General features: G+C 49.1%; 7 protein-coding genes across 7 annotated transcripts; 2 read left to right on the forward strand and 5 right to left on the reverse strand.

Annotated features, from left to right (window-relative positions):
• Nucleotides 1-208: 208 nt before the first annotated feature.
• CTAM01_12805 (bet V I allergen) lies at nucleotides 209-637 on the reverse strand (the record flags this gene model as incomplete). The annotated part of the gene is made up of 1 exon (XM_060528810.1): nucleotides 209-637. The coding sequence occupies one exon, from the start codon at nucleotides 635-637 to the stop codon at nucleotides 209-211; it is 429 nt and encodes a 142-aa protein (XP_060389361.1).
• Nucleotides 638-1,213: 576 nt separating this feature from the next.
• On the reverse strand, nucleotides 1,214-2,287 carry CTAM01_12806 (uncharacterized protein; the record flags this gene model as incomplete). Its single annotated transcript, XM_060528811.1, has 1 exon — nucleotides 1,214-2,287. One exon carries the CDS (start codon nucleotides 2,285-2,287, stop codon nucleotides 1,214-1,216), a length of 1,074 nt encoding a protein of 357 aa, XP_060389362.1.
• A 1,024-nt stretch (nucleotides 2,288-3,311) lies between these two features.
• Nucleotides 3,312-4,376, forward strand: CTAM01_12807 (uncharacterized protein; the record flags this gene model as incomplete). Its single annotated transcript, XM_060528812.1, has 2 exons — nucleotides 3,312-3,583; nucleotides 3,653-4,376. 2 exons carry the CDS (start codon nucleotides 3,312-3,314, stop codon nucleotides 4,374-4,376), a joined length of 996 nt encoding a protein of 331 aa, XP_060389363.1.
• Nucleotides 4,377-4,950: 574 nt separating this feature from the next.
• On the reverse strand, nucleotides 4,951-5,646 carry CTAM01_12808 (uncharacterized protein; the record flags this gene model as incomplete). Its single annotated transcript, XM_060528813.1, has 1 exon — nucleotides 4,951-5,646. The coding sequence occupies one exon, from the start codon at nucleotides 5,644-5,646 to the stop codon at nucleotides 4,951-4,953; it is 696 nt and encodes a 231-aa protein (XP_060389364.1).
• A 1,374-nt stretch (nucleotides 5,647-7,020) lies between these two features.
• CTAM01_12809 (uncharacterized protein) lies at nucleotides 7,021-8,931 on the reverse strand (the record flags this gene model as incomplete). Its single annotated transcript, XM_060528814.1, has 1 exon — nucleotides 7,021-8,931. One exon carries the CDS (start codon nucleotides 8,929-8,931, stop codon nucleotides 7,021-7,023), a length of 1,911 nt encoding a protein of 636 aa, XP_060389365.1.
• A 741-nt stretch (nucleotides 8,932-9,672) lies between these two features.
• Nucleotides 9,673-11,496, forward strand: CTAM01_12810 (uncharacterized protein; the record flags this gene model as incomplete). The annotated part of the gene is made up of 6 exons (XM_060528815.1): nucleotides 9,673-9,727; nucleotides 9,950-10,006; nucleotides 10,090-10,709; nucleotides 10,765-10,917; nucleotides 11,017-11,096; nucleotides 11,196-11,496. 6 exons carry the CDS (start codon nucleotides 9,673-9,675, stop codon nucleotides 11,494-11,496), a joined length of 1,266 nt encoding a protein of 421 aa, XP_060389366.1.
• Nucleotides 11,497-13,320: 1,824 nt separating this feature from the next.
• CTAM01_12811 (uncharacterized protein) lies at nucleotides 13,321-14,541 on the reverse strand (the record flags this gene model as incomplete). The annotated part of the gene is made up of 1 exon (XM_060528816.1): nucleotides 13,321-14,541. One exon carries the CDS (start codon nucleotides 14,539-14,541, stop codon nucleotides 13,321-13,323), a length of 1,221 nt encoding a protein of 406 aa, XP_060389367.1.
• Nucleotides 14,542-15,759: the final 1,218 nt, after the last annotated feature.

A 15,759-nucleotide genomic window follows, 5' to 3' on the forward strand; every position in this document is an offset into this window, starting at 1 on the left:
CTGCGTCGGACGCTAGGCATCATTGAACCGAAGGAGTGTATTAACGGACAATGGGCAGTGGGTAAGATGGTCAGTTATCGGAGGAGAACTTTCTAAACGCTTGCATTCCTACTTTTTCAGTCCCATATGCTTAGTCGCCTAGAGGCCTTCATATTTTAATGTATTCATAGGTGTTTAATAACCAAGTCATGTACGGCTGTCCTCCCGGCTACTTGAAAATGGACTCAATAGCATCCATGCACCCGTTAAACATCTCCTCCAACATTCCGGCAAGAACTGGTTGAAAGCTTGGCTCCGTCCATTCAGAAGCGCCAGACCAACTGAAATGTGTTTTGTCCTCGCTTACGGCTGTCAATTGCAGCGTTCCGCGGGGGTTCGTCGTGTTTGGGACGCCGTCAAGAATTAGGTAGGTGATGGTGTGTGTCTCCGGATCGGCTATCTCCAATCGTTCATGAACCACATGGCCGTTGTTGAAGGTCAGAGTGCGAACTGATCCAATACCGAATCCCTCAAGACTGGACTTGATAACATTGGGAAACCAAAGCTTCTCGGAACCAAAGGCTGCAATTATTGCCCAAATGTCGGCGATTGGTGCGTCGATCACTCTCACAACTTCCTTCGTCTTGTCTTGTGCCATGGTGCCGGAACGGTCGGCAGTGGGAGATTTGAGATGAGGTTGAGTTTAACTTGAGGGACAATGCTTTGATTAGATCAAAGAGATCAATATGCCGCTGGAAACATATTGCGTATGTGCGCCGGTAGTTTGTCTTTTTGAAGTCTGGTGCAGCCGGTGGGATATGATCAATCAAGCCTGTGGGATGCCTCTTTAGCCCCCGGCCAGTGCCCGCGGGTTGCGACAGAGCGATGGCGGACGTTGCTGGCGGGCTTGGCGCAGATAAGATCCGAGCTTCAAACGCCGGGTTTCCTTAACTAACTGCTTGATCTAATATACTTCTATAAATTGAGTTATGGTGAGTAATAATGTATGAACTTCCTCCGTTATCTCTTCAAGGCATAAGAGAAATAGAATAGCTCAACAATAGTCTCTAGTACCTGAAGTTTTCCATTTGTGAGTAGATACTAATACTGGCAACTGCTAAAAGTCGACACTATGTCAGGAGTCACAAAGGAACATAAAGATGACCAATTGTGAATCATAAACAGGAAGGAGCCATTGACTTTGTCAACATACACCATGCATCTTGTTATCAATCTATTTCGGTGCCTGAGGGGTAATCACGATTTCCCCGGGTTCTCTCCTCTGATCTGCGGCATCCCAAGCCTCTTCCCAAGCTTCCAACGCAAACGCTCTGACTGGACCCATGCCAGCTCTATCCCCAAGTGGCAGGATGCCGCTTTCCACAAGTTTGATGAGTCGCCTCGTTTGTTCTGGAGTACTCATCATCGTGCCTTTGACAGTAAGCGCGCGAAAGAGTATGTCAACGTAGCTAAAGTTCACATCAAGCGGTGCGCCGCCACTGAGACTAACGCGCGCGCCGATCCTGAGTGCCTCGAGGCAGCTCTTAAAGTGAGTTGAGGATGCAGCTGTGGCCGGTGACATGTCCCAGAATGCATCAGCCAGACCACCGCATGCACTGCGTATAGTGTCGGTGTCCCGTGCAGTATCCCCGGTGATTGTTGCGGACGAGATGCGAGGGTTCATTGCGGCAAGCTTTGAGAGAATGCCGTGGTTCCGGCCAATCGCTACAACGTGTGCACCCAATGCTAAGGCGAGATGTACCGCGGCAGATCCGTGGCGACCAGTTGCTGGGGCGATTAGGACGGTATCTCCTGGCTTGATACCTATATCTGATAGCCCCCCAAATGGAACGAGCATGCTGAATAGATGTGTCAAGTCTAGAATAGTATAGCCCAATCCACCGTGGCTCTTACTAGCCAATAAGCGGCTGTCGTCAAGAACATGACAGTTCTCAATCGGCAGCTTGGCGTAATCTGCGTACGTTCCATCCCGCCAATCTCCGCGGGACAGTTTGAAGCTCTCGGGAGTTAATCCTTCCATCATGGCTGAGACATAAAACCCACCCCCATCGCGTGCCTGAATGTAGGGATCAAAGAAGACAAGCTGGCCTTCTTTCAGAATGGTGACATCCGAAGAGATCTTAAACACCCTTCCGATAGCGGTGTGTCCTGGGACGAGGGGGAAAGGCAGCGGATATCCGCTTTGCGGGTCTCGATAGATTCTAGGCGAGTTGGCTCTTACAGTCGCAGCCAGAACGCGGATAACGACACTTCCGGGTGTCGCTTCAGGGATTGAGCGAATTTGCATTTCTGCCCTAAGGGTTTTCATGCCTTCCACGCTCTGGAGAAAAACTGCACGATTTTGGGTTGACGTAGGGGAGGCCATGGCGGAGAAGGTTGATAAAGACTATGGTGCCAATTTTGGAGTGAGCGTTAGATTCAAGAACTTGATGAAACAAGAGGATGATGTAGGTAGATTGTTAGTCTCGAATGATTTGAACAAGAATTGTGACGTTTTTAAGTTAGGCGAAAGCACTCGTGGAGTGGAGTTGTTGATGCCACAGAGAAGCATGTTCTGGCCTTACCGTTACTCCGTACCTGTCTCATAATCGTTCATCTACAACTCCATGTAAGTCCGACTGCCTCCACGCGTTGAAACGTTCGTGTCATACTTTAAAAGGAGCTCCTTGGCAAGCAAAAGCTGCTTGCACGTTGAAGTGATTAGCGGAGTTGTATGTACCTTGCGTAGAAAGATCCACAGATGATCAACGGCCTGCGGAGTTGCTGGGCTCCAAAATCAGGTTCGTCAGATCAACTCCGCAGCCAATTCTGTCAAATTCCGCCGATCAGACTCATGTAACAGCATGAGGCAGTATGCTCTGTGTACTATAAGAAAGCGGCACACCCCTATCATCCGGCGTGTTATGTGTTCAGTCGTGTAATATTGCACAACTGTAAGACGCTGCAAGAGGAATTAATGGCGTCATTATTTTGTTGTAGTCTACAATATCTCCATGTTGATTGTCAAATGAAGATGTAGGGAAGTGATCTTAGCTTGGGGAGGTGTTTTAGTTTTGATTGCCCCCAGAAGGTTTGCGGACTGCCGTTCACAACATCAAGGCTAGTGGACGATTTCCGGATATGCAATGGTAAAGCAAGGTATGAGCAAACCGATTATGAAGTTCGTTGATGAGCATAATGTATGAAGACACCTGGTTTTGCGAGCATCCGAAGCTGGATGGAAATTCACTTTACGTAAGCAGCTGATAATGTCTCACCCCCTCATTACCTAAGATAATATCTTCGACGCACATTTCTCTCTTCCTGTCATCATGCTCAATGCCAGCCAATTCGCTTCAATGGCCAACGCTGCTTACTCAATCAATATCCTTTCCTCTTTTCTCTCAAATGAGGAGATCAGAGATGTGAACGGTCTCAACCAGTTCTTCCGTTCTCTCCCGGACCCTGCTGCCCCGAGCAAAGTAGAAGAGCACCAAGCAACCGATGTTATTGTCTTTTGTGCCTCTTCTGTTTTGTCACTTGCGGATGTAGTTTTCTCAGCTGTGACTACGAATGGTTTGAGGTCAAAAGAACAAATTTCCAAGTATACAGATGCCACGATCCTGTGCGATTAAGTACATCGTCTTGAACAAGTGCTGACACCCGTGTTTAGAGAGGGAAGAAACACAGTTCTGGTCTTGTGTGGTGGCATCGGTCACTCGACGCCATTTCTCTATGAAGCGATCAGCAACCATCCGGTCTACGGCGTGCTTGCCGATGAAGTGCAAGGAAAGGCTGAATCGCGTGTACTGCAGCTCATAGCTGAGCGCTGGTACGGAGTCCAGACCCATGACGTCGGAACTGTGGAAGCAACAATTCAGCCAAATGATACGAACAAATTTTTGGTTGTAGTCGAAGACCGCTCTACAAATTGTGGAGGGAATGCAGCCGAGTCAAAACGAGTCCTCGAGGCCTGTGGAGTCTACTGTCCGAGGTCCATTGTCATAGTGCAAGACCCGACGATGTCAAGGCGAACGGTGGCCACCTTCCAAAGGGCATACGACGGAGAAAGTGATGTGCTACCCCAGATAAAGAGCTGGCCCACATTCACCCCCAAAGTAAAATTCATCGACAACTCGAAGGGCCTTGTTGACAAGGATGTCATGGCTCAACTTGTATTTGATGACGAGGGGTGCGCCCATAAGACGTCAGGTGGCATGTGGAGCATACGCCGATTTGTTGATTTACTTATGGGGGAGATTCCTCGCCTCAGGGATGACGGAGAAGGCTATGGGCCAAAGGGGAAAGATTTTGTAGTCCATGTGGATATCCCAGAGAGTGTCGATGCTGCCTGGGCCATGCTTTACAGCCTTGTCGGAAAACAGAGCAGGAGCTGATGGAACGGAAATGATTGATGGTAATAGAAGTTCTTGGACTTTGGTCAGCAACAATGATAAAGCACTCGCATGAGAGTCTGGACGCTGAGGCAGAACCAGTGAATCATGTATACACCAGGCCACCGTAGTGGGCAGAACATATTCCAAGACTAGAAAGTCTTACAAGTCTTACGAACTATCCACCAGGCAACTTGTAAGACTCCCAAGACCACTTGATAGCGGATTGGTTCTGAGTCCTGGCGGGTATTTTTTGTCTCGCTACGAGTTGCCTGCAGGCAATTTCAATTCAACACCACCCATAACAAAACAGCCCAAGACATGATTTCGATTGTGAAGTATACTCATAACAACTACCCAAGTCTGCAAACATGTCTCGCACGTTAGGTTCAACCGAATTTCGGGGGCTCGTTAGAGACACTGAGGCTGAACCCTAATGCATGTTGTAAATTTGCTAAACCAATGGAAACCAGACATAAGTAGCATAATTATTCATTTCCATCATTCAGCCTCTACACCCACGCGGTGACCCTCGCCTGCTTGAAGTTGGAATTTGATTTATACGTCGCATTAAGAACTATGTTTCGCGTACCCAGCAACCCGCGAACCCTCTCATTGTCTTCGTCGGTTCCTTCCATTTCGAATCCACGGCATCCATGAGATACTGTGAGCAGTGTTCAGTGTGCCCAGGGCTAGTGACAATGGTGTCAATTGCAGCCCGCTCGTCGTAAAGGGCGTAAAATTGGCGCCGCCACATGATAGCGCAGTGGTTGATATGATCCCGAATTGACGTCCAGTAAAAGTCTCTTTCTGACATCTCATCGATGGTCAACTGCTGCGTCATATTCTTATCCGCGAACGCACCCCAGCTAGCATCTTCTTGATATTCGTCGACCGAGTCCTTGTCAAAGCACTGAGCTGGGACCCAGTGATTCAACAGGACATCGTATTTACAACCTTTGGCCCTTGCCTCTTTTGTCGTGTTGCCGCAAGAGATTCTTTTTCTGCCAGTGGTTATGTTGTGTCGCTGGCCAGAGTTATACGAAGCTGATGGTTGGGAAAGTGCAGCGTCATGGGACGCGGTCGTCGCAGCTGGTGTCGGAAAGAACAGAAAGAAAATCAGTACCCATACTAGCGAGGTGCCTATGAGTACAAGTATGTGAGAGAAAAGCGCGTTCCGACGGGTTGATGGCCGACTTGGTGATGTAGGCTCTTCCGTCGTCGGGTCGTCCGAGTATTTGAGAAAAGGCTGATATTCGGGGGTTGAAGACATTCTGTGGGTGATATTGCATGCAGATAGCTTGGTGGTCGGATGGAGCTTCAACATTTACCGCCGGCTTACCTGCAAGGAAAACTCTCTATCTTTATTCAGCTGGTTGAACTACCCGTGCGCTAGTTTCCTGCTGGTTTCTTCTGGGGAGGGCTGTGCGCAAACTCGCCTGTGACAAGTGTTGTTTTGGATTATCACCCATTGCACTAGTATTGATAGTTGACGCGCTTGGAGGGCTGTTTCATCCGAACATTCACAATGTTGGTCTGACCTGATGTTTCAGCAAAGCTGGAAGTTCATTGGGTGCTTCAATGTCTTGCGTCGCTGCGCCCCGCGCGATTGGATTATCGCTCCAGACTCGAAGCATGTCCCAACAAATGGACAGTTGCTTAAGCGCACTGCAAGATTAAGCTCATGGATGAACTTTCTTTGCGTGTTACGATCGACACGGAAGAAAGGATATTTCGACCTATCCTAGAGAAGATCTCACAGCCAGGAAGATTGTTTTGACTACTCCGTACCTTATTAAAGACCCCAATTGTGCTTCCCCTACATACACCGCGCTCACAGTGGCAAACATTATAACAATCTCTGTGAGTCACTTTCTTTCTTAATACCTTCGATAATCGTTTACTGTTCTCATTCCAAGCTAGGCAAGTGCTTTTATAAAACCCCCTAGCGTCACGCGTTGTCACAGCAACGACGAGTGCCTCAGAACACGATCAGTTGTTTTATGTGTACACTGTAGCGATCAAGAGGTGTGATACTAGAACGGTATGAAATGTTATCTTGAGGATTAAGCATGATGCTGTTATGCTAGTACTTACGGTGCTAATGTACCTTACTCTATCAAACGTTGTATCTCAAAATTGTCCTTCAATTGGACCGTTCAAAGTCTGTGCAGATGAGATGTGATCAATTAGAGAGTTCTATAGTAGCGAGGGTTCCAGTAGATGACAAAAGACTTTTAGTTGGACCACAGTAAGGTATTCATAGCACGCTTGGATACACCAAAGTCAAGTTGAAAAGAAGTTAGAATCTGAGTGGTTTCTCACTTACTCCCCTTAATATCCTACCGCTTGAAGGATGCTAGACTTCAATTGTTCTTGAAAACTTCCTAATTAAGACTTACAACATCATCACCGCTAGTCATTGGCCTTATTACCTGTTTGCATTACAAGTATACTGCCTCTTATTTGATGAAAGTTCCTTAGAGCAGTGCGTCCATCTAGCTCTCCACTTCTTTGAGTACCTAGATCGCTTGATTCTACGTTCTAATTTCTTATTCTTCACGATAGACCAGCTTATTTGTATCTAATTGGGACAGAAGTGATAAGATATATCGATCTTGGGCTTTTAGCAAAATACGGTTCACTCTCAGCCTTGCACCACAAACCCTTCCAAGCTGCCATCCGCCCACTTGTCCACAAGTTGTTCGAAAGCCACAGCCCCCATACTAAAGCCTACAGATGGCTCCTTTGTCTTCTGCTCTTTCTTGGGATCCTTGTAATCTGTAAAGTATGTCGGGGTGCAGGATGCCACAGGGGCATACCACGGAGCGTAAGGCTTCAAGCTCTCCGTGTAACTTTGCTCCGCCTCCTTGCTTACCTCAACTTCAACCCTGTTGATATCAGAAGCATGATCGCAGGCAGTCTTGGCAATGTGAGCGACTAATCTGCCTCCGACTGTGTAGGGGTAGGTTGTGTTTGCCGAGGAAGTGGCACCCTTGGCGGTAAAGAAGAGTAGGTTGGGAAAGTCGTGAGTAGCCACGCCCATAAAGGTGGCGAAATCGTCGCTTTGCCATTTCTCCGTCAGATCGCGGCCGTTGCGGCCCCGGATTGGCATGTTAAGGACTTGTGCTGGGTCTCCATTGACGGCAGTCGTCGTTGCAAAACCTGTCGCAAGTACGAGAACGTCGACCTCATACTCCTTGGCCAGGTCGCCCTTGCCGACCAAGATACCTTTGTCAGTATAGCCTGAGATACCCTGACCATCGGTATCAACGAGCGTGACGTTGGGGCGGTTGAAAGACTTGAGGTAATCTTGGTGGAATGTCGGACGCTTGCACCAGCCAGGGTACCAGGCCTTCAGCTTTTCAGCTAGTTCCGGGTCGTCCACCTCGCGCTCGACGTGCTTGCGGAGCTCAGTTGAGATTCCCGCGTCGAGTTCCAACATCCGCTGGAGATGCTGAGGAACGCTTTCGGGGGTGATATCTTTCGCCCGGGGGCTTCCAATGAGTCCAGAGAACGTGCGTGCATTACTCCATCCGTCTTTAAGGAGGTCATCGGCAGGAGTTACCTCTGGGTGGTCGTTGAGAAACTTGTTCAAGTTTCTCATGCGATCAGCCTGCCAGCCTGGCCGGCCAGCTACAATGTCCCAGCTCTCCGGGGTTGTCTCGACTTGCTTTCTTGGTCCGCAGTATGAGGGCGTGCGCTGAAACACATAGAGTTGCTTCGACCATTTGGCCAGCTCGGGAACAGCCTGAACAGCCGTTGCGCCGGTGCCAATGATACCCACTCTCTTGTTTCTGAGGTTGACCAAGTCAGGTTGAATCTGAGAACCGCCGGTATATTCGTAGTTCCAACGAGCCGTGTGGAAAATTTCCCGGGTTTTCAGGAATACGCCGAGACCAGGAGCATCAGGTGCGCTGGGCGAGTAGAAGAGGCCGCCAGCGGGCATGAGAAACTGTGCCTGGACGACAAAATCGCCATTGAGATGCTGATATTTTTGGCTCAGGTTACGGCTCAATGTGACAGCCCATCGCTTCTGGACGTCGTCCCATTTGGCGCCCTTTGCCTTGGTGCAGAACATACCCTTGATTCCATACTTTTCCGCAATCAGCTCAACGTTCTGACGGATCTCTTGACCCTTGGAATAGCGATGCTTCGGAATGAATCCTGTCTCCTCAAGGAGTGGCAAGTAGCAGTAGCCCTCAACATCGCAGGTCAGGCCAGGATAACGATTCCAGTACCAGGTGCCGCCAAAGCCGCCAGCCTCGTCTACAATGACAATGTCGGCCGGACTGACTCCAGCCGCGACCAACTGGTAGGCAAAAAGTATGCCGTTATGGCCGGCACCGAGGACGAGGAAACGGACCTCGGAGCCATTATTTAAAGGCGGAGTTTCCTTGGCAAGGGCGTCGTAGTCGACCCAAGGGTCATGACTAAAATCGTTCATCAAAGAACTCGTTCTGAAGTTGAGGCGGTCTCCATGTTTGTCAGAGATAGCGATGAATCGCTTGTCTCGCTCAGTTTTGTACTTGGCAGCGATTGAGTCGATAGCAGTCATCGTGAAGAGGGCGAAGGCGATGTAAATAACACTAGATTACTGTTGAAAGGATGACAAGTTTTCTTTGTTTTGATAGTATGATGATTTGAATGCAGATCAAATCTCCCGTCATGCCATCACTTCGTGCTTCTCTTATAATGATCTATGCGGACTTTAGTGGCCTCTCCCACGGAAGCTCGGAGCTGATGCCATTGCGCGTGAAACGTTGATGAGCTCCATTAAATCCATTCGCAGCGGTGCCTTCGCCCTATCACAAGTCATTAGTATCTACGTAAACGCAAGAAGATTTGGCTTTTCGCGCAGCCGAACAAGCATAAAGCTCCTTGAAAAGCCGCGAGTCTGTGCATCAAGCTGCTGCGGTCGGATTTTCGCTTCAAGCAGGACCAATCATGCGTGACGAAACGCCGAGATTGAACCCACCGGCCGACGACTGCGGACGACGGAGGGATGTGTTCCACTTTTGATATCCCGGAATCCCTGTGCTGTGGATAGTAACTCGACCTGTATATTGAGTATGTTGAGTACGTTGGGCCTGGTTTCACGATGTGTTCTGTCTGGCCGAAGCGGGCGGCAGACAGTGGCAGTGGTTTTGCTAAGGCGAACTGAAGCGGCATTTCCGGACTAGCACAGCCTATCTGCGTGAAAGATTCCAACACCCCGCCTCGAACGAACACTTCAATAAACACGCTTACGACGATTGGTCTTGTTACGATTTAAGGGGTCATACGTAACAATGGACGTATGGAGTGGGATGAAGTTGCTTTCATTGGCATGACAGAGAGTCAGCAAAAACGATGGGCTTGGGGGCCACCTCTAGAATCACGGGGTTGCACACGTGACGATCCCTACGACATTGCCGATGCTCTTCCAGGTCCGTAGTAGATTTTTTCGGCTAGCCAGGCTTGTCACCCTGAAGCCAAACGGTTCGAGGCACCGCCAGGCGCAGCGTAACAATGCCCAACTTCCGTCGAAAGTCTTGCCACCAATGCCGGTCGTCTAAGTTAGCCTGTGACCGAAGACAGCCCCGTTGCTCCCGGTGTGAGCAGCGGAATTGGCTATGCTGCTACTCTCCTTTGTCGAAGCCAACTCCCTACCTAGGAAATGGATATCGGCAGCTTCGGAGTCCGCAATTATGTCCTACGGGACATAGTTCTGAAGTATCGCCGCTAGATAATTCAAGCATTGAGGCGGCGATTACAACCAGCACAAGGGAGCTCAATGATCGCCGATCAGCTAGCGCTTTCGATCCAACAGATACTATCGATGATATCGGAGATTTTGGATGGGCTGCTGTCTCCGCGAACACTACCGACGATGCGTTTTGGTCCGATGACGTTCTGGGCAACTGCGCAAAGCTGACACCCACGGCTCCAATCGCCGATATGAGTCCTGACATTGTTACCAACATAATTGCCGACATCAACACACAAATCTCGATTAGGGCAAATTTTGAGCTCAGTATGCTAGTCGATATCGACCACTTGCTTCGGCCGCGTAAACACAAAACTGCAGAAGCCTTGCTTACTTCAAAAATGATGCTGGGAAGCATGCGGAAGTATCCTGCAATGCTGATCTCCGATCTCAACCTTCCTCCTTTCATCAGCTCGCCGTGCTCCGGCGATGAGATACTGTGCCGGCAGTCTGGAATACATCAATGTCTACCGCAACCGCTAGCTACATGTGCTAGTATAGTGCGAATGTTTCCCAGCGACAGCCTGAGAGATAGATCTTTTGCATGGAAGATCATCTACATGGAACAGCAAAGACTTTTTCATGAGGTGGGTTACATCTCTGCCATGAAAGAGGGCCCAGGAGACCAGGATCGGGTACCAGACACTAATCGCAATGATTCTAAAGCATGAGTCTTACGACAGAGAAACATTGATTGCCGCCGTACAAGCCGTCACGTTATATACCATACTCCACGTTGAAGATGTCGCATCTATCCCGGAGCACTATCTCAGATCAATCACTATTACCTTGGGCGTATGTCTCTGTTGCGCTGCAGGATTCGTGCACGTTTATCGCTGACTTTACTCTTACGCTTCCTTGAATCTCTAGACTATGACTTATACAATGATGAAGTCACGAGATGGAGTCAACTACATGCAGCATCATAGTATTCCCAATCGGCACAAATGGATCAGTAACGAAAGTGTAGGGAGGTCAGTCACATACGTATATTCAAATAAGTGTGCTATTTATTGACAACTCATTACCTGTAGGCTAATCTGCTTTTGCTACGCATTAAATGAGCTCCTCAGCATAGCAATTTGTCCTTCGTCCGGCCACGGTGGCGCAACGTGTAGAACTGTGCACCTTCCGAGCACACGCAGCCTGTGGCAAGCCAAGGCAAACATCGAATGGCAGCGACAGTATCTTGACCAAATATCGCAACGTAGCTTCAAAGATACTCTAAAAGTCTCGCATCTTCGGGAGTACGCCCAACCTGCAGGAGACGCCTTACTCAGGGAGGCTTGGGTAAATGATTTTGAAGGTTGGTGTCTGGACCATGACGAGTTAGGACAGTTCATCTGGATGGCAACAAAATTGGATCCCGTGTAGTATTTTCACTCATTTCTCCCACCGTCTTTAGCGTGGTTTTACGGGCCACCACCCTACGGCAGCAACATGGTCGACTCGAAGAGTCACGAAGCAAGCTCGTAACTCATTTCATGGAGTTTGTCTACCGTATCATGAGTGATATTCGACTTGAAAATGTGGGAGAAGGCGCATTGTCTACTCACACACATTGGTCCCGGCTCAGGAGATTTCTGCGCACATGAGATGGGAAACAGTACGAACCAAGACAGAAGTTTAGGACGTGCCCGCTATACCTGCCAGGCATGTAAATTGTTGCGTCTACATGCGGTTACCGGGGCTTATCATGTCCAACCGGCCCCCGCGGGTTTAATACTGGCATACTAAACACGACAAGGCGGAACTTTGGTTTGAGCTTTCAACCGGGCGGTCAGTCCTGCTAATGATGCTTACTTTACACTTATTTGAAGTGCTCGACGATTTTATCTGCGTTGTTCCTAAAAAGGAACAACCGAATTAGCCATTGCCCACTTGTATGCCTTGGCTAAATTATAAAATATTAAGGGAGAGTATAAGGTCTTCGTTTTGTCCGCCAAGAAGAAGAAACTAAGGAGAGCGCTCATGACAACCTCGGCAATGTCCACGTCAGAGAGCGAGACAGAACATAAAAGGAACCCTAGAGAGAGATGCACGAATTATTAGAATGTTCTTTATAGAAAAGACGCTTCAAACTCTCCTTGCAACGTCACACTAAATAACGCTCCCGTTTCTATTAAGCCCGAGATGCTTAGCCGCAACACAGCTGGCGTCTCGAGGCCGCATATTATCTTGGATGGGTTATATTTAAGGCAACTTCAAGCTTAGAGATGTGTATTACTTCGGAGTAGATCCGTTACAGTACGCCCAGAACTGAGAGCTAGATGCGCTCTGAATTGACTGTAAGTTAACGTAGTAAGATAGAGAGCAGTTATTAGGAATTGCGCTTAATTCCAGAGGCGGTAGCGCCTTATTAGTTGGTCTTTATTAAAGCGCGGAGTCCTTGAAACAGGTATGAGCCCATCGCTATCAGCACGCTTCGTGGGCTCTATTTGGGAGGACGAGAAAAGATTGAACAATAGATCTGTCGTGATAGATTTGCAGAGTTTAAGCATAAGGGTACAGAGGAAACATAGTAAGCCAGATTTCTTGGCCGTTGTATGGTCCGGCAGACCGCGGCCAGTTATCCGAAATATTGCAGACCGGGGAAGAGTCAAGGCCGCTACCAGATCCCAATAGATTCTGGGTATGCCAGATGCACCGACAGTCTCTATCAATTCTCAATGATACACCATGGTCTAAGCAGCCCTACAGTGCTTTCATCAAGCCAGGGCATTCCTAGATACCTCGCCTTAAGGCTGCCGCTTCCTACTTTCACAATCAGAACTGGATAAATTGACTTTGCTTGAACCCTCTATAGCCTTCCTATGCTGTTCCTATGGAGCCGAGATATTTCATTTGCCTGTAGGCTTTCTACGTTGCCACGCTAAAAGAGGTACCAGCTCTCGGATTTAAGGCCGAGTCTCAGGCCCGATCGTCCACACGGGGAGCTTTTTCCATGTTACCAGTCGGACAGTGAAATTGGAATTTGTTAGATGGTCAAATTGTCGTCTGTGACGACTTCCTGACACTATCTTAGCACAGCGCTTCCAAAGGCTACGTGAGCAATGTGACACAGAAGTTCTTATAGAAGATATTGAACTACGTTTTAAATCTTTGTTGAAAAGGCTTGGAAAGAACCCTCTCCAGTTGTTGAATGACCAGTTTACCTCTTCGTATACATGATTCAGCCAATGTCGCATGCCGAATAATTTACGGCTTGTTGGCCGTGGGGCAGCTCGTGTAGTACTCGCCGTCATTTGCGATAACCTCCATCTGGTGTAGGACAATGGGGCTGTCCAGACGCGTGCACTTGATCCAGACATGCCTAGAAAAGAGCACGGTTGCGGTATACTCCTTGATTGTGATGTCCTTGGTGATGGTCTTCTCGCTGTACTCTGTGAACGACGTCGACGTGTTGTAGGTGAATTGGTAGTTGAGGCTGACGGACCCGCTGGCGAGCCCAACGCCGTACGACGCCGAGACATCGACGCCGACGCTGTGGCTCATCTCCTGCGTCCTCTCGCTGCTGACGCCGTACACGACCTTGACGTTCTCTTTGAGCGGAGTGGGCGTGTCATTCGACCACACCCGCTCCGTGTACCAAGAGATAGATCGGCTGACGGTGAGAAACGGGTTCCTGATGTTGTCCAAGCTTGTTTGGTCCTCGGGGCTGAAGTAGAAGTGGAAGGGGAGAGTCACCTGGCACTGCAGCTGCTGATCTCCGTACGGCTGCTTCTGGTGCGGCAGGTTGTTTGCGGTGATGGTGGGCATGGGATTATCAAACTTTTCGAACTGCTTCCCAATGGGGAGCAGCAGGACCCGAGCGGCCTCACCGCCCGGTCTGTTGTAGTTCGACTGCGCCCGGAACGTGTCGGCCATGACGGGGATGTTGGCCGCGCCGTCGACGCCGATGGTGTCTGTCTGCACGGCCCAGAGGGATACGTCCGCGTCCGCCCCTGAGGCGCTGTCGTCCCAGGCCGAAGTCGCCAGGAATTTACCATAACCAACGAGGTCCTCGCGGACGCACCACATTTTATCCAGGCTTGGCTTGCCGTAATTGGTGTTACCGACGTCTCCTAGGGCTACGTACCCAGCAGGGGCAACGGGGCGCCAGACGGCACCATTGTTCGTAGCGCCTGAGCCGGTGTCGGACCAGATGCGAGTGTAATCGATAGGGCGGGCCACGGCAGACTTGGATGGGCTCGTGTTGGGATTCTGTCCTACGAGGAGCGTGGCTCGTTTGCCGCTTAGGGGGTTATAGTGAGCACGACCCTCGGCGTAGTCACCCAGCGGAAAGAGCTCGCCTTGAGGATTTGGTGTCCAGATAGAGACATCTCGTGTGGCACCGCTGCCACTGTCATCATATACCCATGAGTAACTGGACGTCATGGTGATCCTAAGGTCACCGTAGTCAAAAGTCTTGTTTGCCATTGTGGTGAGATCGTAGTGGCAACTGAGATATTGTCGAGATGTTGTTGTAATATACTTTGTGGGTGTGTAATCAATTCTGTTTGATTTTCAGTCAAGACAAACAGGAAAAACAAGGCAGTACTTATAGTCAAGACTCGAACAGTGATCAACCACAATGCTGACCACAATGTGCTCCTCTACCAAGTCCTGCTCTACATCATGAGCCGGCATGGATGTCTCATTGAGCCGTAACTGTAAACAACTACATGCCAATACCAATATCATGGCTAACCATCAGACTGATCTACAAAGATGACGTATCAATTTCAGTACTTTTGAGACATCGACGCCTTGGTCTTTGGGCTTTGGCACATCACAATAGACCGGTCTACTGAATTCAGACTTGATAGAAGAGACGCTGGAGTGCAATGATGACATTTGTGTCCAAGTTCGGAGACTCATGCATAGCATGTAGACCGGTCTGCCACAGTAGGTAGTTCCGAAGTGCATCAAGTCTTCGGGGAGAGGGAAACAATCATGCCACTATTTCAGCATGTGATCAAGCACCCATTTGACCAGACCTCGCACCTGGAACGCAATGTCGAGATTACCTATTCTCATCAGTACGGTTTCCAAATACCAGCGAAGTTGCAGTCACAAAATTGTCGATTTAATTTGTCTCGCTCAATGGTCACACAGCTGTGCCTTTAGTCAATGTGGAGTCTAAGGTAGCTCTGCCTGTTGTTTTGTAAACCGCCATATGCGCTCCATCTTATCCCTAGGTAGCTCAAGCATTTTACTAAGAAGAGAGAGGATAACCCGCTTGGATTCCCTTGGTCATGTCTCCTATGCGCCATATTTAGTTGAACTAAGTAGCACGACGCTGCACTCTGTGTCGTCATTCCCGGTTGAGGGTGGATTTTCAATGAAGACACGCCACCTTCCTCATATCAATTGTGGAAGCATACTGGTAGGTTAAGAGGGACAAACAATGCGCAAAACACCTCTGTTTCGCTCAGTTGTCCATCCGGGTAAGTCAACATACCCACTTCCTGGCACCCCCCTGTTTCTGGCACCCACAAAAACGCGAAAATCCACCACAACCCAATGCCCACCCCCAACCTCCTTTTATCACAACATTTTCAATTCGCGTCCAAATGGGCTCATCTTTTGCACATGTCTTCTTCTATATATAATGCCTCAATATACCGAAGATCAGCTTCGTCAGGCTCTCGAGGA

Source organism: Colletotrichum tamarilloi (assembly GCF_030869305.1).
Source record: "Colletotrichum tamarilloi strain Tom-12 chromosome Unknown Scaffold_82.1, whole genome shotgun sequence".
Lineage (NCBI taxonomy): Eukaryota > Fungi > Ascomycota > Sordariomycetes > Glomerellales > Glomerellaceae > Colletotrichum > Colletotrichum tamarilloi.